Raw genomic sequence first — 26,723 nt, 5'->3', positions numbered from 1 at the left:
TACTCGGGAGGCTGCGACAGGATAATCACTTGAATCCGGGAGATGGAGTTTGCAGTGCGCCAAGATTGTGCCACTGAACTCCAGCCTGGGCAAAAGAGCAAGACTCCATCTCAAAAAAAAAAAAAAAAGCCAAAGCCAAATAACATTTGGATAGAAATGGACCTTGAATTCTTAGGCTGTTCGTCTTTTGCTTGGTTCATTGAGCCTGAACTTGGAATTTAACCTATGTGTGACAGAAATGCTCACTGCAAATATGTGGGCAGAAATGCTCATTACAAATTTGTGTGAGATCTCATTAGATGAAGTAGGTTTCTTATAGATTTTGGAAGTGTCACATGCAACTTGCCCAGGTTAGGTAAAAATTAGACATGGAGAAGTTAAAGAGAATATTAATTCCTTTATAACTTCTTAGAAGTAAGAATAGTCTGTCATATCTTACAGAGGCATATTGGAAGAAATGGCATATGAAATAGCTTATAAAGTTCATGAGAGTTACTACCTGCCCTTAATGCTAAGTAGAATAGCACAATTCTTTGATTTATTCTGATTTCCAAAAACACATTAGCAAAAATTATAACTTGTACCATTAATGTCAAAGCCTACACAGCATACAAATAAGAATTGATTATAAACTTGATTTAGTTAATTTTAGTCATTTGTAGTGTGCTTGTTTCATGAACATATCCTTTAAAAGAAACACCAAGAGAGTTTATGGCATAGTTGGACTGACAGTGGGGTCAAGAGACAATGACAGCCCCAGGGAAGCTCATATTTACCTGCTTAGATGAAGAGATGTGGTAAGGTAAAGTGTACCTTTTCTAGTAGCTGTGGTTTGGAAATTGCATACCTTATTGCAGAGTCATTGTTTTCACAGGTCAGGATTCTATTATATTTCTGCTTCTCTCAAGCTTTTGAGGCACCTTGTACCTCAGCTTGTAGCTGTGAACAGTGTTGTGGATATCCTTGTACATATTTGCAAGTCAACAGAGAAGACAACAGATCAGCCTGAAAAAATATTGCCCAAAAACACTGTTACTTAACACCGTTCTTCCAACTACAATTATTGTGGCCAAGTGCAGTGGCTCACACCTATAATCCTGCCACTTTGGGAGGCTGAGGGAGGAGGATCGCTTGAGGCTAGAAATTTGAGATTATCCTGGACAACATACTGAGATGCTGTCTCTCTTAAATTTTTTAAAAATTAAGTAATAATAAAAAATTTGTAGCATTTAAATTGTATTCATATGAAACATTTTGTATTGCCATTTATTGGTTTTTATTTTTGCCCTTTTTATCTTTTAGATCCATGTAAAAGCCCATTTTGACTATGACCCCTCAGATGACCCTTATGTTCCATGTCGAGAGTTAGGTCTGTCTTTTCAAAAAGGTGATATACTTCATGTGATCAGTCAAGAAGATCCAAACTGGTGGCAGGCCTACAGGGAAGGGGACGAAGATAATCAGCCTCTAGCCGGGCTTGTTCCAGGTAAGACACGATATGGTAGAAAGTACATAATATTAAAAGAACATTGAAAATGCAAGCCTTCACAAAGAAAAACTCACTTTTTCGTGACTCTGTTTAATAAAGCATTCCAGTTACTTTTTCGTGTAGTTGGGTTTTTATGTTGTACCTGCAGCATAAGTATCTTAAATAGAATGTGGCCAATTCTTTGGCCTTTAGAATGAAATTATGTATAACTTCAGCCAATCCCATATTGTAGTACATTTCCTGTATACATATTAAGATGACCGTATTATCGAGGCGATACAACTTGTATTATACTATATACTATGACATTAATTGGAGCATCAACATGATTTTTGAGAAGAAAAGATGCATAACTTTATAAGGAATCAGGAAAAGTAACATCATAGAATTTATTATACCAAATGTGATGTTAGGGCAGAAATAGGATGCTCCAAATTTTTTGTTGATGAAACTATCCCTAATTTAGACTAAACTAAAACTTTAGCTTACATTATAGATTAAGATTATTAAGGGGACATGTTTCTAAGAGTTAAGATGATACAAAATAGAACAAAGTACAGTCACGCATCACTTAACGACAGGGATAAGTTCTGAGAAATGTGCCGTTAGGTGATTTCATTGTTGTGCAAACGTCTTTGAGTGTATTTACACAAATCTAGATGATATAGCCTGCTGTACACCTAGGCTATGTGGTATAGCCTATTCCTCCAACCACCATCATATATATGGTTTGTTGTTGACTGAAATGTTGTTATGCAGTGCATGACTGTATGTAGATATAATTATTTTCTAACAAATGGCTCTTAGAGTTCCCAGGATGGCAGTGGAATGGAGAAAGGAGAGCAGAACTAAGGGAAGCGTAATAAGCTATTGGAGAAGGCAAAGGAATACATACAGGATGATAAAAATAGGGATATAGGGTAAAGGGATATTAATTCATCAATTTATTTGTTAATAAATGCTGTTATGTCTGCACCATGTAAAGCAGTTTGCCTGGTGCTGAGATAAACTTCGCTTCCATACTTTACTTGAAAGCATATCCGTTAACACTTATGTATATTTTTTTCTTCTGTGTCCCCTACTTTATAATATTTTCATGATACTGTCTCTGTTATAATTCTTTCTACTGTATATTCTCAGTTTATAAACTTCTTGAGGTCAGAAGCCAAGTCTTATTTGTTTTAAATCCAGATAATGTATGTTAAATTAATGAATAAAAGGTGATTTTAAAAGTTCTCAGAAAACAAACAAACAAACAAAAATTTAAAAAAAAAATAGTTCTGCCAGAACTGCTGTTTCTGAATTAGACCTTTCAATGCTTTGCTGTAATGTTTTTCTGGCCTTATCTTTTACCTACAACATTTTTTAGCGATCATCCCTCCTACTCACACCTGAAGATTTTAAGCATAACAGATTTGGCTATAAACTTAGCCTTACACTGGATTTGACAACAAGCAATAGTTTAGGGGAAAAGAAGAAAAGGAAGGCATGAAAAAAAAAGACTGAGAAATATTGACTATCAGATACATAGTAGGAACAGAGGAAGTTGTCCAAAGATTAGAAAAAGTTATAAGGAATCTCTGTAACTAAGCCAAAGAGACTTTTCTGGGTAACAAGAGATTTCAACATAATATTTACATTTATTCTTCTTGAGTATAAGGTCACAGAAAGCTTCAAATTCTCACTTTAAAACTCAAAAGCTAGAAGCAGATTTTGTCTATATCAGTCATTTTAAGGAAGGAGGAATGGACTTCTTACATTTATTTTAGAGGATGATGCTAAAACCCTTGATTCTTCAGAGTAACAGTTACAGGACATTTCTCTAGAATCTTGGAGTGTTGGGTAGCCATTGTGGTTCTGCCTCAGGCTTGTGCCAAATATCAGTATGGTGTCTTATTACCATGCCAAACTTTAGCCCATAAATGTTTAGAACTAGTGTTTGTTGATAGATTGATTTTCTGAAAGTATATAGATTCCAGTGATGACATTTCTAAGTCTTTTTATAAGACTAAAGATCTGCCTTAGAGTTTGACGATGGCTTTCCATCAGAATTAGACGGGTTTTTTAAGAGGTCATTATGAGGCTGGCCCCGGTGGCTCACACCTGTAATCTCAGCACTTCGGGAGGCTGAGGTGGGAGGACTGCTTGAGCCCAGGAGTTTGAGACTAGCCTGGGCCACATAGTGCCATAGCTGACATAATGAGACTTTGTCTCTACAAAAAATTTAAAAATTAGGTGGGCATGGTGGCACATACCTGTAGTCCCAGCTACTCAGGAGGCTGAGATGAAAGGATCGCATGAGCCTGGAAGTTTGAGGCTGCAGTGAGCTTTGATCACACCAGTGTAACAGAGCAGTTTCAGAAAAAGAAAGAAAATCGTTTCCATCTCTCATTAATTTCTGCCTCTATTTCAGAATAGCCTATAGTTCATACTATAAAAAGTGCCACAGAAGTACATCATTGCAATGTTTTAAATTTTTAATATGTAAATGATTAAAATTACTTTGTTCTTGATTTTTAAAAATTGGTTACTTATTTTTAATTTTTTTTTTTTGAGACAAAATCTCACTCTGTCTCCCAGGCTGGAGTACAGTGGCATGATCTCAGCTCACTGCAAGCTGCGCCTCCCGGGCTCATGCCCTTCTTCTGCCTCAGTCTCCTGAGCAGCTGGGACTACAGGTGCCCGCCACCACGCCCAGATAATGTTTTGTATTTTTAGTAGAGACGGGGCTTCACCGTGTTAGCCAGGATGGTCTTGATCTCCTGACCTCATGATCCGCCTGCCTTGGCCTCTCAAAGTGTTGGGATTACAAGCATGAGCCACTGCGCCCGACCCCTTTAAATTTTAATACTCTTAAAATTTTCCTTCTAGTAATAGTTACCTGTACTAAGAATACAGTCTTGGCCATGCACAGTGGCTCATGCCCCTAATCCTGGCACTTTGGGAGGCCAAGCAGGGAGGATCACCTGAGATCAGGAGCTCAAGACCAGCCTGGCCAACATGGTGAAACCGCGCCTCTACTAAAAATACAAAAATTAGCTGGGTGTGGTGGCAGGCCCCTGTAATACCAGCTGCTCGGGAGGCTGAGGCATGAGAATCCCTTGAACCTGGAAGGCAGAGGTTGCAGTGAGCCGAGATTGCGCCACTGCACTCCAGCCTGGGTGACAGAGCGAGACTTCGTCTCAAAAGATAACCAGGCTTCCTTTAATGCTTCTTATGTGTATCAAACTCAGTATTAATCTTTTTGTTAGTACACTTACGAAATGCACTAAGTTCTACAGATTATCCCCACCTATGTAGAATGTGCTTATTGATTTTTAAGAATCTCTGGTTTTACACTGAAAAAAATAGATTTAAAAATAAAATATAAAAGTGGAACCTCAACGTAATTCAGAATCTTCTAACTGAAGCCACTTGTATCCTATAGGAAAAGACATATTTGATTTTAAGGTAGAGGTCTGAAAAGAAAACCTCTTTCAAGGTCAGGAACCTTGAAAGCCTCCTATATTAAAATATTAATTTTGTAAGGAAAAGCATGTTTTCCATTTATATAATTGGTAACTTAAGGGTGGAAATAAAAAATGGCTAACACATATACATACGCAAAAGAAGAGGGATTGAGAGTGATGCATGCAAGGGAATATACTGAATGGTTTCTTGGAATTGAATATAGAATTGAATATGTGATGAATGCCCACATGTTGTTTTGGAAAAGTTAACTCCTAGAATTGATATGCTTAATTTGAGATAATTCTAAAGGACCTAGAACCATTGTAAGATCCAGGATAGTACTTTTCCACAAAGTAAATGCTCAATGAAACCTTTTAAAAAGTTGAACTATTAAATTTTTAAATATTCTAGTAGATGATACATATTCCAATAATACATATAGGATTGATTGAGCAGAGTTAATATTTTAAAAATTTGGAGGCTTACACATCATAGCTGACATTACTCCTGTGTTGGCAAAAGGATTTGGAAGGGAATATAAATGAAGAGATACGTCTAGTGTTTTCCCTTCTTGATTAAAAAAAAAATTCTTATCCTTTTGTCTTAAATATTTTACCCTTCTTTTTCTTTCTGCTATTAAGGGAAAAGCTTTCAGCAGCAAAGGGAAGCCATGAAGCAAACTATAGAAGAAGATAAGGAGCCAGAAAAATCAGGTTAGACACTTGTATTTGACATTAGTAAGAGGTTTCTTGGGTCTTCATCTGGAGCCATGTGTAAATCTGCATATTAGAACTGTGAAGAAAGAAGTACTCATGGAAAGAGTGATACAAGAGGCAAAACTGATTATCTCAGAACTGTAAAGAAAGGATAAGATTTAAGTATTAAAGATTATCTGTCTATACTGTGTAGTTAATTGAAAATTGTAAATGCTTTCCTGAAAAACAGTCTTTATACAAACAGTGTAATAAGTATTTCTAAAAGTAAGTTAAAAACAAGTTGAGTATGGTGGTTCGCACCTGTAATCCCCGCACTTTGGGAGGCTAAGGCGGGAGGATCGCTTGAGGCCAGGAGTTCAAGACAAGCATGGCCAACATATGGAGACCTCGTTTCTGCAAAAAAAATTTAAAGAATGAATGAATGAATAAGTAGAGGTCTTCAATTTGAATTATATGGCTTTGTTCAAGGGAACACATTTATAGTTATGTCTATGATTGCTCAACAGGAAAACTGTGGTGTGCAAAGAAGAATAAAAAGAAGAGGAAAAAGGTCTTATATAATGCCAATAAAAATGATGGTAAGTTTACTCTCAGGGATAGGTGGAATTATATCTGAAAGGAGTCTAAATCTAGTCCTGTTTTGCACCTTAATGTTAAATATGTGCTTGAGAAAATCATTTAGTAGAAAATATTTTCTTTTGGAATCCTGTGAGTAAGGCAGTGTTTTGAATTCTGGGAAAAACTGATATAAAAATTCAAGTACTATTTAGCATATGTAGTATTAAATTGATAGTTTCCTGTAATTTTTTTCTACTTAAACTGTTTGCAAAAATTATACTTCTAACAAATTCTTACAGAACATACTTGAAGTAAAAAATATGTCCTCTACAATAGCTCATGTCACAGAAGCCACTCATTCCTGAGAACCCACTACCTGCTGGCTAAGTCAGACACACGAGAGAATTTTAGTTTTATTTCGATTGATTGCTAAGATTAAAAAGCTCGAAAGTTGTAGCTTCTCGTAAAATCAAAAGCTCTAATAATGTTGGGCTAGTATTCCCAAGTAACAACAGTCTGCTGGACCTGAGTGATGACTGTTGCACTTATATCAAGCACCTGGTGTCTGGTTTAACAGTTTCTACCACTCCCAGTGTTTTATTAACCCAACCTGATATACTGATTTTATTACCTCCTTAGTTTGTTTTTATGGGCATTTGAGTTTGCTACTTCTGTTTGGTTCACATTAGAAGCAAGCCAAATAATAAAGCAAAGGCATTCCTTCTTATGAAATTTATAAGGCTATTCTGTCAAGAATTTGAAATATTTGGGAGCAGCATACATTAAACTAATAAAGATATTATAGATCATTATAATATTCCATAAAAGCTAAATGAGATTTGATCAACTTTAATAAATTTTTTTCTAAAATAAATATCCTTTAGTGCTAATTGACAGATTATGTAACTAAAAAGATTTAATGAGTTTTAAATTTTATCCTCTATATTTGTGATTAATATCTCTTTTATTTTTTGAAACAGACTAAAGTTAACGAGTCCAGCTCTAAGAGCTACTGTACTGTAGAAAACGTGGCACATCTGAACCTTATGGATATACACACTAAGACTATAAATGAAAATGCTACCAGTCTTGATTATACATGTTAGAATGAACTCATTCAGAGAAAGTCATTTTGAGAGGAGAAGGAATTACATTTGCTGTTTATGATGATGTCATCATCATGAATATTTTTAAATAAATAACTACAATTCATAATAACTGCTGTATTCCGGGGCAGTAACTATATGATGTTGTTCTCACAAACTCCTTGAGGTTACAGAGTAATAGATTCAAGTTTAGATATTAGGCCAGGCGTGGTGGCTCATGCCTGTAATCCCAGCACTTTGGGAGGCCGAGGCGGGCAGATCACAAGGTCAGGAGATCGAGACCATCCTGGCTAACATGGTGAAACCCCGTCTCTACTAAAAAATACAAAAAATTAGCCAGGCGTGGTGGCGGGCGCCTGTAGTCCCAGCTACTCGGGAGGCTGAGGCAGGAGAATGACATGAACCCAGGAGGCAGAGCTTGCAGTGAGTCGAGATCGCGTCACTGCCCTCCCGCCTGGGCGACAGAGTGAGACTGTCTCAAAAAAAAAAAAAAAAAAAAAAGTTTAGATATTAAAGTGATTTGCTGAAATTCTTAACAACTAATACATGATTGGTTGAGCTGCAATTTAAACAAATGTAGTTTGAGCTCCTGCTCTGTGCCAGGCTCTGTGCTGAGTATTGACAAGCCTAAGCTGATCCCCTAACCTCATGGAAATAGAGCTGAGGGAGTCTGACTCCACATGTGATGCTCCTTCACAGTCAGGAGAAGTAATATGAGTGAGGACTTGGCAGGCTACTAGTTATCTGCTTTTGTTCTTACCACTTGACAGCTCTGGTTTCATCTGGATTATGGGCTTTAGGAATGTTACCCCACCTGTCATAATTTATACCTCATTTTGATTCATGACTCTGGCTTAGCATTCCAGAGTAAAGTAAACATAAATGCAGAAAGTGGAGATAGCATGCCTGTTTTCAAGTTATACAACTACAGCAGGGGTATCCAATCTTGTGGTTTCCCTGGGCCACATTAGAAGAATAGACTGGGGCCACACATAAAATACACTTAACACTAGAGATAGCTGAGCTAAAAAAAAAAAAAAAGAAAAATTGCAAAACAATCTCACAGTGTTTTAAGAAAGTTTACAAATTTGCATTGGGCCACATTCAAAGCTGTCCTGGGCTGCATGCGGCTCATGGGCCACGGGTTGGACAAGCTTGAACTATAGGAAAGTATTCCAGCTTTCTCTGAAAACACTGGTTGTAGCCACTATATGTAAATGTCAGTCTATGCTAGCTGTTGTATTCAGTGTATACATTATGTCTGATTCTTAAAACAACCTTCTTAAGTAGAATATTAATATCTGCATTTTACAAAAATGATGGATATTACTCTTACTAGTTCATTCCCTGGTACCCCATCCTTATGCAAAGTATGGATTGCAAATTAGCTGTTTAATGTAAGGATCAGTATAATTATATTGTATTAGACATTCAAGCATGAATTTTTTATTTCAAATATGAAATAAAAATTAATAGAAGGAGTATTATATTGTTGTCTGATTCATTTTCATGATACCCTAGCAAGGATGTAATGACAATAAATTGTGCTTTTTTCTAATTTTGGGTAAAGATCTATGAGTATTTATATCTTTAATACATGGCCATAATTTTGTCTGAAGGGCTTAACTTTTTTTTCCCAAAGATTATGACAACGAGGAGATCTTAACCTATGAGGAAATGTCACTTTATCATCAGCCAGCAAATAGGAAGAGACCTATCATCTTGATTGGTCCACAGAACTGTGGCCAGAATGAATTGCGTCAGAGGCTCATGAACAAAGAAAAGGACCGCTTTGCATCTGCAGTTCCTCGTAAGTTTGAATGCATTCCCATTTTCTTGTGCTTTTCAATTTACCAGCTCAGAACCTAACTATATCATGTAGGGAAATTTTTTATTCATTTCATTAAAACAGTGTTGTCAGTGAAAGAGGAACTTTGTTTAACCAAATATTTTGACAATTTTTAAATTAAAAATAGTCATTATTAAGAAATTTAAATTTGTCCTTCGAGTATGTGCTAATTATTTTCTAAATAAATTTCAGTTTGGGCCCCTTATAATTTCCTGTTCCATAGAGAATCAGTTCCTGCTGCTTTAAAGTGATACGGAAGATAGAAACTTAGGCATAATCTGAAAACAGAAGTTACAAGATTATATAGTACCTAATCTTATGGAAATAAACTTTAGGAGAAGATGAGTAGTAGTGTTTTAAATGCCGGATGAAGTAACTTGAAGTGTAAGCATAAAATGTATTAAGATAATTAAATATAACTATTACTGAGATACTACAAACTCATTTTTGTTCATTTTTCAATCTACAAAAAATAAAAACAATGTTAAACATGTAGGCGCTTAGCATTTTCTCAGTTTATTATTTTATAATCTGTGTTACAAAATAAAAATTCTTTCTGACTAGCAGAATTATCCCCTGTCCTCACTCTAAGCCATGCCCATTATTTTTATCTGATTTTGTTTGCCTAGATACAACCCGGAGTAGGCGAGACCAAGAAGTAGCCGGTAGAGATTACCACTTTGTTTCGCGGCAAGCATTCGAGGCAGACATAGCAGCTGGAAAGTTCATTGAGCATGGTGAATTTGAGAAGAATTTCTATGGAACTAGCATAGATTCTGTACGGCAAGTGATCAACTCTGGCAAAATATGTCTTTTAAGTCTTCGTACACAGGTAAAGCTAGAATTTTGTTTTAGGGTTTGAACTTAGAAGGAATGTCATATAGAGTAACCTAGTGGAAGCTGTATTTTGGTCCAAGAACAGTGTGACCTAAGCTCTCATACGGTTTTTCCCACTGATTTGCTATCTGAAATCACACAGGTTGCTAAATCTCTTTCAGTTTCCTCAGAGGGAAAACATATACATACTTACATATACAGGTTGACTATCTCTTACTCAAAATGCTTGAGACCAGAGTGTTTTGAATTTCAGAATTTCTCAGATTTTAGAATATTTGCATATATATAATGAGCTATCTTGAGGATAGACCCAAGTCTGAAATGAAATTCATTTATCTTTTATATACGCCTTATTTACTTAGCCTGAAGGTAATTTTATTTTTCCTGGGGATATTGAATAAACTGTCGGCTCCTGTGTTTTGACTATGACCCGTCACATGAGGCCAGGGGTGACATTTTCCACTTGTGCCATCATGTCACTGCTCAGAAAGTTTCAGATCTTGCATTTCAGATTTTTGGATTAAAGATGTTCAGCTTGTATATATACTTGTATGTATGTTCTGAAACTTAAAATACAGTAAATATAGTATTGGTAGTACTTTAATTTGAGTCTATAAAAGAATTTCCCTTTTCTGATTCTGATATGAGAAAAATTAGAAAATTTCAAGATTTTTTTTTTATTTTTTATTTTTTATTTTTTTTGAGACAGAGTCTCGCTCTGTCACCCAGGCTGGAGTGCAGTGGCGCAATCTCGGCTCACTGCAAGCTCCGCCTCCCGGGTTCACGCCATTCTCCTGCCTCAGCCTCCAGAGTAGCTGGGACTACAGGCGCCCGCCACTGCGCCCGGCTAATTTTTTTTTTTGTATTTTTAGTATAGACGGGGTTTCACCGTGGTCTCGATCTCCTGACCTCGTGATCCACCCGCCTCAGCCTCCCAAAGTGCTGGGATTACAGGCGTGAGCCACCGCGCCTGGCCTCAAGATTATTTTTATGGTTTAGATGCCATTGTTCAAATATTATCAAGTATCACAGTGAATGCTTGGTTGTAGGAAAATAATGAAACCTCAGTTTCACTTATTTGGCAGACTAAGCAAAAGTGTAAAATTACTAACTAGTGCCACTTAGCTTTCTATTTAAAATGATAATTTTAGGACGCCAATGTGGGTGGATCACTTGCGTTCAGGAGTTCCAGACCAGCCTGGGCAACATGGCAAAGCCCCATCTTTACCAAAAATTAAAAAAAAATTAGCCAGGTGTGGTGGCATGCACCTGTGGTCCCAGCTACTTGGGAGGCTGGGGTGGGAGAATTGCCTGAGCCAGGGAGGTGGAGATTGCAGTGAGCTGCACTGCACTCCAACCTGGGTGACAGAGTGAGTAGAGTGAGACTCTGTCTGAAAAACAAAAACAAAAAAACAAAACCTAATTTTAGAAACTTGGAGTTTTTAAGAAACTCCAAATGTTATGGAAAATTGTTTAATTTTTGTAGACCATACAGCTTTAGCATACGACTTTCCTTAATGTGGTAGAATCTGCTGCTCATGTCAAATCAGGCAACATAGTCCATGGTCATTAAAGAGATGTACATAAAGAAGAATTGAATCTAAAATGGCTATTCTAAAATAGCAATTAGGGATTTTTGTTTGTGTTTTAGTGGACAAATGCACTTATGCTCTACTATTTCAATTGTAAATTTTTGATTTAGGAGAAGTATACATGTTTTTACTAAATTTCTTTAGAATTCTTTATATTATTTGGGCAAACAGGTTTCTAAAATTCTTATTTCTCCAAAAAAAGGGGCTAACAGATTTTAACAAAGAACTCAGCATATTGTTTTAATCATCTTAATGTTTTTAGATAGCAATAGCATATTCCTATAATCTCCATTTTGATAGAGTGCTTCAGTTTGAGCATACACAGTCATGCATTGGTAACCAAATGAAAACTGCAATCTCCAGATTCAAACATAGTCTACTTTTTCTTAGATGTGCTTTTCTTGAATTGTCTTGCACAGTGAAGTTATGTTCTCTGATTTTGCTTATATTTAGTGTCTGGCACATAGTAAGGCAACTTGTATGATTCTAATTACTCCAAAATTGATTTTTAATATGGTTATTGTAATCTGTATGTGATCTTATTAACAAGGTGTTTTAATATCACAGTTGTCATCCTTCAGTATCATTCACTTATATTTCATTACATAAAAGAGCAAGCTAAAATCATATATGTATATAATATATATTATATGTGTATATATACATATATATATATATCTTCACAGTATATTCTTACAGTGAATGGTAGGATCTTAAAAATATTGTGGATTGGGCCAGGTGCAGTGGCTCATGCCTATAATCCCAGCACTTTGGGAGACCAAGGCAGGAGCATTGCTTGAGGCCAGGAGTTCAAGACCAGCCTGGGCAAAAAAGTAAAAACTTAGCCGGACATGGTGGTGCATGCCTATAGTCCTAGCTACTGGAGATGCTGAGGTGAGAGGGTCACTTGAGTGCAGCAGATTGAGGTTGCAGAGAGCTGTGATCACACCACTGCACTCCAGCCTAGGCAACAGAGCAAGTCCCTTAATCTAATATTTATTTATATATATATATATATATATATATATATATATATATATATATATATATATATCCAATCAGTATTATTAGGAAGTAATTAAATGATGCAAATTATTTTAAAAATCAAAATGTCTTTACAGTCATTGAAGACTCTCCGGAATTCAGATTTGAAACCATATATTATCTTCATTGCACCCCCTTCACAAGAAAGACTTCGGGCATTGTTGGCCAAAGAAGGCAAGAATCCAAAGGTAAAGTTTTCACACTATTGTACTATTCCATTGAAGGTAAACATGAAACAGTCCTGGTCTAATTTGTCCTGGTGCTTAAAATCTACATTAGCTTGAGCTTTCAAACTGATTATTCTTTCTGTAATACTACTTGCCCGAAAATTGCCATGGTTGCCACTGGGTTGGACTATGGCAGCTTTCCAAAGTTGGGGCGTCTACATATGGTAACCTTTGAGCGTCTTCACATGGGTCTGTGACATTTCTAGGGAGATGTGACTGCCACCAAAGTTATCAGCCAACTCTTCAGGATTACTGACTTTTCTCTGTAGATACTCCACATTTTCAGGGAGCCAAATTTGAGTGCTCTTGCTTTTCTCTTCTTTTTATCCCACTGAAACTTTATGTTCTGCTTTTTTTCTCCCTTTGGTCTTCTCACATGGTTTGGAACAGAAAAATTTTTTAAAATTATTTTAGATCTATGCTAGATATGATTGAGGTAGTCCATGTCATGTTAAACATTAATAATTGACTGGTAACATATGTTATTAATAAGAAAGCATTGACTTTTTATTTAAATATGTAAGATGATAACTGTCAAGTGAGTTACTATATCACAGTAACATGTTCTTCCTTGTTTTTTTGCTTATTTATTAAATAGATCTACTTTTGAGAGGACTCACTCAGATTGCCTCATTTCATTTAAGTCTCCTTAAAGATAGTCATTAAAAGCATATTTACACTCCTTTCTTTTGATTCTGTTTTTTGTTGTTTTTTTTTTTTGTTTTGGTCGTTGTTGTTTTGAGATAGGGTCTTACTCTATTGCCCAGGCTGGAGTGTAGTGGCATGTTCATGGCTCACTGCAGGTGCAGACTCTGGGCCCACGTGATCCTCTCACCCCAGCCTGTCCAAGTGGCTGGGACTATAGCCATGCACCACCATGCCTGGCTAATTTTTTATGTATTTTGTAGAGACAGGGTCTTGTTATGTTGCCAGGTTGGTATTGAACTCCTGGCCTCAAGAAACCCTCCTTTCTGCCTCGGCCTCCCAAAATGCTTGGATTGCAGGTGTAAGCTACCACGCCCAGCCTTCCTTTCATTTTTTTTTTTTTTTTTTTTTTGAGACTGAGTCTTGCTCTGTCGCCCAGGCTGGAGTGCAGTAGCGCAATCTCGGCTGACTGCAAACTTCGCCTCCCAGGTTCATGCCATTCTCCTGCCTCAGCCTCTCGAGCAGCTGGGACTACAGGCACCCACCATCACGCCTGGCTAATTTTTTTGTATTTTTAGTAGAGACAGGATTTCACCATGTTAGCCAGGATGGTCTTGATCTCCTGACCTTGTGATCCGCCCGCCTTGGCCTCCCAAAGTGCTGGGATTACAGGCGTGAGCCACCGGGCCCAGCCTCCTTTCATTCTTGACTGTCCACCACAACACCTTAACCCTTCCTCTTCCTCTTCATCCTCCAAAATATCTTTTTTCACTCATGTCTACTTAACATTTCTTAATCTACATGTGAGGTAGTAATTTTTAATGTCTTAGGCTACAGACATCAGGGGCTTTCACATCCTACATGATGAGCATAATTCTGGTTGCTTTGTCTAGGCTAAGTAGGCTAGCTGGTTAAAGTAGAGCTGCACCGCTTTTTCATTTCCGCCATATACCTACAAATTCATAAGTAACTGGGGTCAGAGTATTTGTTGTCCATAGCACTTAGAATGATACAAAGGAAATAGGCAGCATGGTCACTGGCTGTTCTTGAGGAGGATCACAATATAACAAAAGAAACGAGATTAATACTGTGTAAAATTTAGTGTCCAATAGCTACTTTGGTAGAACAGAAATTCCATGGTTCTTCAAGGAAAAGGATGAACACTAAGGACCACAGTGTACTCCATTCTTCCTGTTCAGCCTAATTTTCTACTTCCTAACATGCACACTTATTTCTTTTTAGGCTATCTTTTTTTCCAACAAGGATTTGCTATCACATGAAGGGCCATAGACCATTCCAAAACATGTTAAGCATCTTTTTTTTTTTTTTGAGACGGAGTCTTACTCTGTCACCCAGGCTGGAATGCAGTGGTGCAATCTTGGCTCACTGCAACCTCTGCCTCCTGGGTTCGAGCTATTCTCCTGGCTCAGCCTCCCGAGTAGCTGGGATTACAGGCACCTGCCACCACGCCCGACACTTTTTTTTTCTTTTTTTTTTATATTTTTAGTAGAGACCGGGTTTCACCGTGTTAGCCAGGATGGTCTCGATCTCGTGACCTCGTGATCCGGCCTCCTCGGCCTCCCAAAGTACTGGGATTACAGGCGTGAGCCACCGTGCCTGGCCAGCATCTTTCTTTTGGTTGGTCTCTGGCAGTGTTCTAATGGAATTTTTATCTACTTCACTTTGAATTGGCCATCCTAAATTTTCAATTTAGGTCTGATTTTTTTTTTTTTTTTTTTTTGAGAGGAGATTCTATATGTCACCCAGACTAGAGTGCTGTGGCATGATCATAGTCACTGCAAGCCTTGAACTCCTGGACTCAAGTGACCCTCCCATCTCAGTCCTATAAGCTGGGACTTTAGGCATGTGCCACAGGTCCTAGCTTATACATATTTTTAAAGCAGGAAGTTGATCAGTACCAAAATGTTTTAACAATATACAATATATTTGATTTTCTAATTAGAACTTTATGATTCTTTTACTTTGCTGAAGTATATTTTACATACAATAAATACATGCATTTTAGTTGTATAATTCAGCAAGTTTTGGAAATGTATACCTGTGTAACCACCATGCCAATCAAGATTTAGAACATTTCTATCACTCTAGATAGTTTTCTTATGCCCCTTTGAAGTTAATACCCCTCCATTCTTTCTTTCTGGCAACCACTAATCTGCTTTCTGTCACTACAGATTTGTTTGATCTGTTCTAGAAGTTCATATAAATAGAAGCATACTGTTTGTTAAAGTTTGTGTCTGGCTTTTGATCAACATGTTTTTGAGATTCATCTGTGTTGCGTCTAACAGCAGTTCATTCCCTCTTAATGCTGAGTAATATACCGTGATATTAATATACCACAATTTATCCATTCTTCAGTTAAAAAATATTTGGATAAAATTTTGAGGGCCGGGCACAGTGGCTCATGCCTGTAATCCCAGCACTTTGGGAGGCCGAGGTGGGCAGATCACTTGAGGTCAGGAGTTCAAGACCAGCCTGGCTAACATAGTGAAACCCCGTCTCTACTAAAAATACAAAGATTAGCCGGGTGTGGTGGCATGCACCTGTAATCCCAGCTACTTGGGAGGCTGAGGCTGGAGAATAACTTGAACCCGGGAGGTGGAGGTTGCAGTGAGCCAGGATTGTGCCACTGCACTCCTACCTGGGCAACAGAGTAAGACTCTCAAAAGAAAATTTTTTGAGCTAGTATGACTAAAGCTGCTCTAAACATTCATATAGCCTTTTTGTGGACATATGTTTTCATTTCTTTCGGATGAACACCTAGGAGTAGAATTGCTGGATCAAGTGAGATAAATGTATGCTTTAACTGTATAAAAAACTGCTAAACTGTTTTTAGTTTACTAAATTGATACAAAAGGTGGGGTGCAGTGGCTCACACCTGTAATCCCAGCATTTTGAGAGGCCAAGGAGGACGGATCATATTTTTTTTTTTTCTGGGGTTGGGTGGGGGGAGGTTTTAAATGTATTTTTATTTTATTTTTTTCTTTTTTTTTATTATACTTTAAGTTCTAGGGTACATGTGCACAACATGCAGGTTGGTTACGTATGTATACATGTGCCATGTTGGTGTGCTGCACCCATTAACTTGTCATTTACATTAGGTATATCTCCTAATGCTATCCCTCTCCCCTCTCCCCTCCCCATACCCCACAACAGGCCCCAGTGTGTGATGTTCCCCACCCTGTGTCCTGGTGTTCTCATTGTTCAATTCCCACCTATGAGTGAGAACATGCAGTGTTTGGTTTTCTGTCCTTGTGATAGTTTGCTCAGAATGATGGTTTCCAGCTTCATCCATGTCCCTACAAAAGACATGAACTCATCCTTTTTTATGGTTGCATAGTATTCCATGGTGTATATGTGCCACATTTTCTTAATCCAGTCTATCATTATTTTGGGTTGGTTCCAAGTCTTTGCTATTGTGAAGAGTGCTGCAATCAACATACGTGTGCATGTGCCTTTATAGCAGCATGATTTATAATCCTTTGGGTATATACCCAGTAATGGGATGGCTGGGTCAAATGGTATTTCTAGTTCTAGATCCTTGAGGAATCACCACACTGTCTTCCACAATGGTTGAACTAGTTTACAGTCCCACCAACAGTGTAAAAGTGTTCCTATTTCTCCACATCCTTTCCAGCACCTGTTGTTTCCGACTTTTTAATGATTGCCATTCTAACTGGTGTGAGATGGTATCTCATTGTGGTTTTGATTTGCATTTCTTTGATGGCCAGTGATGATGAGCATTTTTCCATGTGTCTGTTGGCTGCATGAATGTCTTCTTTTGAGAAGTGTCTGTTCTTATCCTTTGCCCACTTTTTGATGGGGTTGTTTGATTTTTTCTTGTAGATTTGTTTAAGTTCTTTGTAGATTCTGGATATTAGCCCTTTGTCAGATGGGTAGATGGTAAAAATTTTCTCCCATTCTGTAGGTTGCCTGTTCACTCTGATGGTAGTTTCTTTTGCTGTGCAGAAGCTCTTTAATTAGATCCCATTTGTCAATTTTGGGTTTTTTTACCATTGCTTTTGGTGTTTTAGTCATGAAGTCCTTGCCCATGCCTATGTCCTGAATGGTATTGCCTAGGTTTTCTTCTAGGGTTTTTATGGTTTTAGGTCTAACATTTAAGTCTTTAATCCATCTTGAATTAATTTTTGTATAAGGTGTAAGGAAGGGATCCAGTTTCAGCTTTCTACATATGGCTAGCCAGTTTTCCCAGCACCGTTTATTAAATAGGGCATCCTTTCCCCATTTCTTGTTTTTGTCTGGCTTGTCAAAGATCAGATGGTTGTAGATGTGTGGTATTATTTCTGAGGGCTCTGTTCTGTTCCATTGGTCTATATCTCTGTTTTGGTTACTGTAGCCTTGTAGTATAGTTTGAAGTCAGGTAGCATGATGCCTCCAGCTTTGTTCTTTTGGCTTAGGATTGTCTTGGCAATGTGGGCTTTTTTGGTTCCATATGAATTTTAAAGTAGTTTTTTCCAATTCTGTGAAGAAAGTCATTGGTAGCTTGATGGGGATGGCATTGAATCTATAAATTACCTTGGGCAGTATGGCCATTTTCACAATATTGATTCTTCCCATCCATGAGCATGGAATGTTCTTCCATTTGTTTGTGTCCTCCTTTATTTGGTTGAGCAGTGGTTTGTAGTTCTCCTTGAAGAGGTCCTTCACATCCCTTGTAAGTTGGATTCCTAGGTATTTTATTCTCTTTGTAGCAATTATGAATGGGAGTTCACTCATGTTTGGCTCTCTGTTTGTTATTGGTGTATAGGAATGCTTGTGATTTTTGCACATTGATTTTGTATCCCGAGACTTTGCTGAAGTTGCTTATCAACTTAAGGAGATTTTGGGCTGAGACGATGGAGTTTTCTAAATGCACAATCATGTCATCTGCAAACAGGGACAATTTGACTTCCTCTTTTCCTAATTGAATACCCTTTATTTCTTTCTCCTGCCTGATTGCCCTGGCCAGAACTTCCAACACTATGTTGCATAGGAGTGGTGAGAGAGGGCATCCCTGTCTTGTGCCAGTTTTCAAAGGGAATGCTTCCAGTTTTTGCCCATTCAGTATGATATTGGCTGTGGGTTTGTCATCAATAGCTCTTATTATTTTGAGATATGGCGGACGGATCACTGGAGGCCAGGAGTTCGAGACCAGCCTGGGCAACATAGTGAACTCCTGTCTCTACTAAAAATATGAAAAAAATTAGCCGGGCATGGTGGTGCACGCCTGTGGTACTGGCTACTCAAGAGGCTGAGTTCGTGCCACTGCACTCCAGCCTGGGCAACACAGCAAGACTTGGTCTCAAAAAATAAATAAATAAATAAATAAATAAATAAATAAATAAATTGATATAGAAACTAAGAAGGTGATGGTGTTACTCACTGGATGCAAAATGTAACCAACCAGTTAATGTAATTGTACTCTGAATCTGTTCTTCTAGTATTGTGAAAGAATGGGTATTGGCATAAAGATGTGATTTTTTTCTTGTATGTATTGTTAAAGTCACAGAAAATCATCTGTATTGTGGTAAGAGAGAATATATGCCAGACAAATGCTCTGCTGTCTGTCAGAAAGAGAAATAAAGACACAATCTGGAACCAGGAAAGAAATAATAATAATTATTATTATCAAAAGGAATAATCAAACACTTTAGCAAAAGAAATAAGTCAGAGGGCATTTGTCTTTATTGTCTCTTTTCTATTTAATTCATTTCTTTTTATGCTTTCTTTGACTATAATTTGCACTAGCTGTAGTTTCTGAAGATGAATGCTTAATTTTTAAACTCTTCTTCTTTTCAAATATAGGCATTTGAAATTATAAATTTCCCTCGAAACAGTTCTTTAGTTGCATCCCATAAGTTTTGAGATTGTATTTTTGTTACCGTTTTGTTAGAAATATTTTCTGATTTCCCTTCATTTTTTTTGAGACGGAGTTTCGCTCTTATTGCCCAGGCTGGCGTGCAGTGGAACTATCTCTGCTCACTGCAACCTCCGCCTCCCGGGTTCAAGCAATTCTCTTGCCTCAGCCTCCCTAGTAGCTGGGATTATAGGCATGCACCACGACGCCCAGCTAGTTTTGTATTTTTAGTAGAGACAGGGTTTCTCCATGTTGGTCTGGCTGGTCTCGAACTCCCGACCTCAGGTGATCCGCCTGCCTCAGCCTTCCAAAGTGCTGCGATTACAGGCATGAGCCCCTGCACCCAGCTCCCTTGTTTTTTTTAACACGAGTTATTTGGAAGTATGTTATGTAATTTTCACCTATTTGGAGATGGAAAAAAAATTTTAACTGATTTATAATTCCAGGTGGTCAGACCCTGAAAGATGTCAGTCTTTTCAAATTTGTTGAGCCTTATTTTATGGCCCAACATCTGTTCTTTCTTGGTAAATGTTCTGTGCACACCGGTTAGGATGTGTATTCCACAGTTTTTGGTGTAGAGGATGGTGTATCTGATTGTATTTATTCCACTTACATTTTTTTCTCCTTTGATACTTTTTCTTTTTTTTGAGACAGAGTCTCGCTCTGTTGCCCAGGCTGGAGTGCAGTGGCGCAATCTTGGTTCACTGCAACCTCCGCTTCCTGGGTTCAAGTGATTCTCATGCCTCGGCCTCCTGAGTAGCTGGGATTACAGATGTGCACCATCACGCCCGGCTAATTTTTGTATTTTTAATAGAGATGGGGTTTTGCCCTGTTGGCCAGGCTGGTCTCAAGCTCCTGGCCTCATGTGATCCGCCTACCTCGGCCTCCCAAAGTGCTGAGATTACAGGTGGGAGCCCCTGCGCTGGTACTGGTATTTCTAATAGTGCTTTATTACTCAATGATAGAAGTGCTGAAGTAAAAACAAATTTTCAATTTTAACTCTGTAAAATTGTGCTAGCTAAGAAAATGATGGTTTTACAAAATGTAACCAACCAGTTATCTAATTGCGTTCTGAATCTCTGAATCTGTTCTGCTAGTATGGAGGCTTGAGAGTGGCTATCTAGCAGTATGAACTTATTGTCAGTTTTGCCGAGTTCAGCTAAAAATTTTGAGCTAAAACATTTTGTTTCATCTTAGTTGTGGATTGTAATTTGAAAGAGAACTTCAGACATGAAGTACTAAATACGTGATATAAGCCATTTTGGCACAAAATGAAATAACAATGCCTTAAATTTGATAAAAACTAGGTGGATTGGGGCTTTAGCATTTTCATTTCAACTACAATACCACAAAGTTTCAGTTCTCTGTGGAGTCCTAGAATGTTCTTCCAATAATCTGGAGCTTATGATAGACATAAGTTTTAGCAAAAATGTGTGTTCAGTTACAGTGGTGAAGTAGATTCCCTGATGGGAACAAAGGATTCTGTGTGCCGTATTCAGATGTACAACATTCCAGAATGAGAATTAGAGTCATGCAAGAAACTGCCTCAGGAGAAGCCAGAGTTGTCATATTTTTAGTATGTTTTCTTACTGTTACAGAAGTTCAAACATGAATGATATAAACTGTTTTGTACTATGGGTCCAATATAGTATTGATGTGTGACTTTTATATCTGAGACATTTTGTCTTGAGTTTGAGTTAGTTGTCTTCATTGGCAGGGGTGATTTGAGGTGAGTTTCACTTTCTTGAACACATGTGCCTGATAATTAGAGGGTTCAGGATAAGTTTTGCACATAGCCTTGCTGCCTGCTTATCTTTGTAAAATGGCCCTTTCCTTCAGTCAGTATTTTAAAGCAGGCTGCTCTATATAGTTTCCCAAACTCTGGTAGGATACTTTTAACTCTCTGCAGCAGATAGTGGGCAAGGGCTCTTTACTAGAGCCAAAAGTAAATGGCATTTTAGGTCCTTGCTCCAACCAGAAAGGTTCACTCCATATTACAGAAGATGTTACTATTAGGAAGAGCTTATAGTGTCCTAGAATGTTTGAAAACAAATGTTTGTAGGGAACAGTGTTGTGTTCTTGAAGCTTGTAGTTTTGCTGGTGAGATAAGACAAAATATGTGAAAACCTAAATAGTGGTATAAAACAGGATATATTGAGTCCCAGATGGTTCATAATGTGAGTCCTGAAGATGCCAAAGCAAAGGAAACCATTGTGGCCGTGACAGGGTTGGAAAGGAGCTCCTGAGGTTGGGAGAGACAGAAGGAAAGCTTTGAAGGTCACTCCTTGTTCTTTGGCCATCTCTGACTCATCCTATATTATTTGGTTAGGAAAGGAATTGTCTCACAGTTTTTATCTTCTGTTTGCAGCCTGAAGAGTTGAGAGAAATCATTGAGAAGACAAGAGAGATGGAGCAGAACAATGGCCACTACTTTGATACGGCAATTGTGAATTCCGATCTTGATAAAGCCTATCAGGAATTGCTTAGGTTAATTAACAAACTTGATACTGAACCTCAGTGGGTACCATCCACTTGGCTGAGGTGAAAGAAACATCCATTCTGTGGCATGTTGGACTTGATCTGGCAAAAACTGCCAATAGGAAGATTGCCCGACATTGCAGCAAGATTGAGGATAAGATGGAAGGCAGCAGTATAAACTGTAGATCTGTTCTTAGATCTCTTGAATTAGTGAGAGGACGGTTCCCTTAGGCAGTTTGTGCACAGCATCCTTTATTCTCTATACATGGCTTTAGCGGTTCTTGCCTCATTTTGGGATTCTAAATGGAAGCTTTCAACAGAGCATTCCATTTTATCCTGTTAAAACCTTTTGTTTTCACCTAAACCCTTTCTGCTTAGTTGTATCTCTGTGAAAAACTTGTATACACAAGTGTCTATGTCTCACACAAATATGAATGTGATTACACTTACACTTAAATGACTTCATTGGGAATATCGAGCAGAGGGACTGTGCTTTTTTGCACTGGGAAAGGCAGTATTTGCTTAGGAGACTAATTTAGTCATCAGAGATACTTTCCTAAAAAGGAAAAATAAAAAACAAAATGGTGCCACTTTGGGTTGAAGCTACTTTGTTAGGCTTGAATTCATTTATGTCTTTTGATTCTTAAAAAAACAAAAAACATTCCATTAGAAGCACCAGTTTTTTTGCTCAAACTTTGTGGATCAGACTCTACACTCAACATACTCTAATCTACTTAAAGGTATACAGAATATGCTGATCTTTTTAAAATTACGATTTCCTGAATTTTTTTCTTAAGTCGTCTCAACTGATTTACTAACTTAGCTTCCCTTCCCTCATCTGCATAGTATAATAGAATGTATGTTACATTTTTATGAATGGCAGGTGTTCATTATAATCTGTATTGACTGTTAAAAAGTTTCTTCCTCATGATGCTAATAGTTTTTTGTATACATGGGAGGATAGCACATTTGACAGTTTTTGCATTTTTATGTATGAGCACAGTATCCTATGACTGTGCTACATATATATAGGTAATAAACTGGAATTCTGTTGATGAATATAGCTGCTGTACTATATATTACTATTTAATAGATCAACAAATGGTCATTAAAAATACTTGTTTAGCATTAGAATAAAATTATATATGTCCTTGGGAAATATTATGACAATTGACTTTAAGATCAAAAGGAAAGGAAGACCTGAAAGTCATTTGAACATTTTAGGAAAAGAATATTGGAGAGAAAAAGGTATTAAATATATAGAAATAGGTTTTTAACCTAACAAGGTCTGCCTCTTATGACCAGAATGCAACAGCTTGGTAAATCATAAAAGAAACATTTAAGCTAATAGCATTTTCGTACTGTCTCTATAGCTGTAGCTTTAAAATTCAACGTGTATAACTGGCATGGAAACTTAATTTGCAGTCTTTTCAAGCCTTTAGGATAGTGTGATGTGTAACAAACAACCTCAAATGTGAATGCCTTGATTTTATTTTTATGGTGACTTTAGCTACAGCATTTCCTATTCCCAGAGCTAAACACTGGAGTAATACTGACATCATTTAATTTAACATAAGCAATTATGTTTAAGGAGTAATTTGTGTCATGTATATATTTGATTTTTTTCCTCTTCTACATAATTTTATTTGAACAAATGTAGACAGTTTATATGTCGCCTTTTTCTGTTCAAATTTGCATGGCCTATTAAGTTGGCTGGAGAGTGTTTTATATGGAAATATTTTCAAGATAATGTTCCTTAGGAAGAAAGAGGGAAGGAATGCCATACATACTGTCTCTTCAGATCTGAAATACTCCAGTTTAGAGCCAGGAAAATTCACAGGTCACAACAATTTTTAGCATTAAAAAATAAGGAATATACTTAGCACTTAATCTTTTCAGTTTTCCAGTTTACTTCTCAGGAATGAAGTGTAGTCTGTGGTTAACAATGGAGTTTTGTGATCTGCTTATTGTAACTGACAACTGTTTTCAACTCCAAGAGCTAAACTAAACTAAACTATTGGCAGTTCATGTTAAGTTAGAGTGAGGGTGTAGGTAATGTCAGTGAGTGGCTCTTGTGCCCACTGTAGACATTAGGCCTGCACTAGGGCCATGTGCTGTCAAGATTCAGGAACATGGCTTTAACAAGCAGATCTTGTATCAAGGCAGAGACCATGCCATGCCATACTTTTAGGAAGTCTGAGATGATAAATATTTCAAGGTCAGTGAAGTCCTATCACTCTCCCCTTCCTCATCAGCAATGGTAGATAGAAATGTCCCAAACTTTTCTAAATCCTAGTGATAAGGATGTGCTGATATTCAACATAGTCCTTAAAGTGAAAACTGAGTTGTTGCTGACCTCCACAAAAGAATATGGAAAAAAGCCTTGCTGTACACCTAGATGTACAGCCAATCTGGCCAATTCCATTTCCTGTCCCTCTGTGGTTCTGACTGGAGACCCCAGTGTGGGGGAGGTCTTACCCATTTAATATAGAAATGATATCAATAACTAATGCTATGTACTTGGAAAATCCAAATAAGGAAGTGTTAGGTTGGTGCGTATCTTTATTTCTCAAATTTTCGTTGTCAGAACAAATGGAAGGAGATTATTATTTAGACTAATCCAGATTTGCTTTCTATGAAAATCTAATGTCTGGATTATCTTCCTTTTCTTTAAGTATCGATAAGGAATGATTTGAATGTAATTTTGTGAATGTGTGGAAAATATAAAGCAGGGATTTAGCCTTAATAAAGGTAACCTTCTGACATCTGTTGTTAATCCCCCTTTGTACTCTTATCCTGTGTCTGCACTCTGTTATTTTGAGATGTCATACTGTACACTGTATTGTAAAAATAAAAAGTAAAATTATATTTCAAATTTTAAAAGCCACTGAGCAATTTCTCTTGCTATTTGCTCGGCCACTCAAGGTTTCCACACATGCAAAGACCACCCTCCTCTTCAAGTTTTTGCCAAAAGCAAGACCATTGGATCCTCCAGGTACAACACAAAGTACCTTTTGATTTGTTCTTTACAGAGGGGTAGTGCCCCCTGTTGGTGCAGGTATAGATAGGTCCTGTTTCCTTAATTATTAAAACCAACAACTAAGTGTATTAAAGATGCACAACTCAAGGCTGTGAACTTGAACGTTTTCTGGAGAAGGAGGTACGTAATACTTAGGCAAATGGACCTTATGTGCAGCCTGGGATTTGAGGACACTGAGGCAGCATGTGAATTGTTGGCAAATATATAACATACTTTGTTTCTCCATTCTTCATTTCTTTTTTTCTGCTGTACATCTCCCAAAGGTCATAAATCATACACCAACAAAAAGTTTCTTACATATATACACCTGCCACCGCAGTTCAGCTTTCCATTCCTATTCCTGATCTATATTCTTCTCCTATGTTTCAGATAACTCTGACTCCACATAACAAATTATGTGTCGTTTTCTTGATTTCTTTTTAACAAATGCTAAACTATAAAATCATCTGCACTTTTGTAAGTATTTTAACCAAGGCCAGTACATTCCAGGACTTTAAGAAGCCATAGGAGAAATCTAAGGTCCTTCAGCTTGTTGCTTTATATTTAATTTACCTCGATGTGGAAAACCACTAATCTGGATCCCCACTTCAAACTAATTTTTGCCTCCTAGAAAGGCAGTACGTAATTCTTAAAATATAAAGATCAAATTAAATCAAATCATACTTGACTTGCATTCCAGCTGTGCGCTTTGACTTGTCAAAGTCTCAATTTCCTCATCTGCAAAGTGGAGATGGTAGAAGTTAACAGTTCAGCAGGATGTTGGGAAGACGAAATGTTAAAGTTACCTATTTTTAAAGTACTTGTTGTTGGTTTTCCAGTCATTACTGAATTTACACTGTACCTAAGATTTTATCCTGTGAGCAGCAACCAGATTTCCTAAGTATCAGCTTCTCCAGAACAGTCCCAATGTCTTTAAATACCCGAAGTTTGAAATATAGATGAAACAGAAAGGAAAAGTTAGGGTGTAAAAACTCTGAAGGTAGACTGCTTAGACTTAAATTCTGGATTTGCTACTTTCTAGCTTTTTAATTTAAGACTACTCAAGTTTCCTGTGTCTCCCATTTTTCCTCTGTAAAATAGGGGGTTAAAATAATATGTGCCTCTTATGGTTGTTGTAATGAAGTAATATAAACAAAATACTTAATACCAGTGCCTGGCACATAACTAAGACCTGCTATTTTATAGGAGACGTTAAATGCTTGCAAAATCATTTAGTACTTTAAAACTGCCTAGACTGGCTGGGCACGGTGGCTTATGCCTGTAATCCCAGCACTTTGGGGGGCCGAGGCGGGCAGATTAGTTGAGGTCAGGAGTTCAAGACCAGCCTGGCCAACATGGTGAAACCCCATCTCCACTAAAAATATAAAAATTAGCCGGGCATGGTGGCGCATACCTGTAATCCCAGCTACTCGGGAAGACTGAAGCAGGAGACTCTCTTGAATTGAGGAGGCGGACGTTGCAGTGAACTGATGTTGCTGCCACTGCACTCTAGCCTGGGCTACAGAATGAGTGAGACTCTGTTTCAAAAAAAAAAAAAAAGAAAAACTACCTGGACTGTGATGTCACTTGATTAAAATACAATATTAATAAAGACAGTGTCACAATTTCAGAACTAAGCATTATTCCATGGCTAATCATGTCAAAAATGCCTGGAAATGGTTGCAAGAAAGACTGAGTAATCATGGATGGCTCATGCCAAATCGAACAGTACTAAAAACCTCAGACACCTGATGTGGCCATTCAAATGCTTCATCTTCATATATGAAAGCAAGTTTTTATCACTTATAAATAGTAAAAAGTTACCTCATTTCTTACTC

The 26,723-nt window shown here is 37.5% G+C and overlaps 1 protein-coding gene across 2 annotated transcripts in view; it reads left to right on the top strand.

The window, feature by feature from the left end:
* The window catches only part of PALS1 (protein associated with LIN7 1, MAGUK p55 family member), a 63,756-nt gene extending 39,007 nt beyond the window's left edge, over nucleotides 1–24,749 (top strand). For both annotated transcript variants that reach the window (XM_063644413.1, XM_055291357.2), the window contains 7 exons: nucleotides 1,303–1,486; nucleotides 5,581–5,652; nucleotides 6,162–6,233; nucleotides 8,962–9,129; nucleotides 9,798–10,000; nucleotides 12,719–12,829; nucleotides 21,757–24,749. In XM_063644413.1, the coding sequence (XP_063500483.1) occupies nucleotides 1,303–1,486; nucleotides 5,581–5,652; nucleotides 6,162–6,233; nucleotides 8,962–9,129; nucleotides 9,798–10,000; nucleotides 12,719–12,829; nucleotides 21,757–21,933 (987 nt within the window). In that variant the 3' untranslated portion in view covers nucleotides 21,934–24,749. The remainder of the gene's footprint in view (nucleotides 1–1,302; nucleotides 1,487–5,580; nucleotides 5,653–6,161; nucleotides 6,234–8,961; nucleotides 9,130–9,797; nucleotides 10,001–12,718; nucleotides 12,830–21,756) is intronic.
* Nucleotides 24,750–26,723: the final 1,974 nt, after the last annotated feature.

Source organism: Symphalangus syndactylus, chromosome 8 (assembly GCF_028878055.3).
Source record: "Symphalangus syndactylus isolate Jambi chromosome 8, NHGRI_mSymSyn1-v2.1_pri, whole genome shotgun sequence".
Classification (NCBI taxonomy): Eukaryota; Metazoa; Chordata; class Mammalia; order Primates; family Hylobatidae; genus Symphalangus; species Symphalangus syndactylus.
The sequence above is the reverse complement of the archived record's forward strand: the minus strand, read 5'-3'. Positions and strand labels throughout refer to the sequence as shown.